The sequence below is a fragment of the Octopus bimaculoides genome, chromosome 18 (genome assembly GCF_046866305.1).
Source record: "Octopus bimaculoides isolate indiv1 chromosome 18, ASM4686630v1, whole genome shotgun sequence".
Taxonomy (NCBI): domain Eukaryota; kingdom Metazoa; phylum Mollusca; class Cephalopoda; order Octopoda; family Octopodidae; genus Octopus; species Octopus bimaculoides.
This window is the reverse complement of record NC_142945.1, coordinates 27,085,055-27,085,872: the sequence shown is the minus strand read 5'-3', so window position 1 is coordinate 27,085,872 and position 818 is coordinate 27,085,055. Positions and strand designations below refer to the sequence as shown.

General features: G+C 45.5%; 1 protein-coding gene across 1 annotated transcript in view; it reads right to left on the bottom strand.

Moving 5' to 3' along the window:
• Window positions 1-230: 230 nt before the first annotated feature.
• Window positions 231-818, bottom strand: part of LOC149132026 (protein GVQW3-like) — a 606-nt gene continuing 18 nt past the window's right edge. Inside the window, exon 1 of the mRNA XM_089366097.1 lies at window positions 231-818. This exon is cut by the window's right edge and continues 18 nt beyond it. Within this exon, the coding sequence (XP_089222223.1) occupies window positions 231-818 (588 nt within the window).

Here is an 818-nt window from a genome sequence, read left to right as displayed (position 1 = left end):
TAGATGAAATTCAGAAGGGGGCTAAGCCTGGTGAATAAGGTGGATGGGGAACAAGTTCGTATCGACAATCACGAATTATTGCCATGACAACCACTGAGGTGTGGGCTGGAGCATTGTCGTGATGAAAAAGGACTCCTCTGGTGAGCATTCCCGGCCTTTTTTCTTTGATTGCTTCTTGGAGGCATTTCAGTAGCTGAGAATAATACAACCCTGTCATGGTGTGACACTTATCAAGGTAATCGATCAGCAAGACACCTTGAGAATCCCCCAAAAATTAACGCCATGACCTTGCCAGCTGAAGGAATGACCCTGGCCTTCTTTGGGGTAAGAGAAGATGTGTGCTTCCACTGCTTTGATTGTTCTTTAGTTTCAGGCTGGTAGTGATGAACCCAACTTTCATCCATAGTAGTGAAACGAGCAAGAAAATTCTCTTCGTCAGCTTCAAACAGTTCTAGATTGCTCGTGGTCAAAGTGCACCTGGCGCATTTCTGTTTAGGAGTCAAAAGGCGAGGGACCCACCTTGCAGAAACCTTTGAGAACCCAAGTTCTTTTGTCACAACGTTGTCTGCTCTTTCACTTGAGATACCCAGTCTCTCGGCTATCTGACGACATGATATTCGACGATTTTGCATTATCATATCAAGAGGAAAGTCAATGTTGTCCTCGGTGGTTGCAGTTGGAGGTCTCCTTGGTGTGGGATCATCTTCCACACTCTCCCTGCCACGCTGGAATTCGTTTACCCAGCGTTTGACTGTTGCATATGAAGGAGCATTATCTGTTAAGGTTCTCACCATATCTTCATGGATTTCTGATGGAGT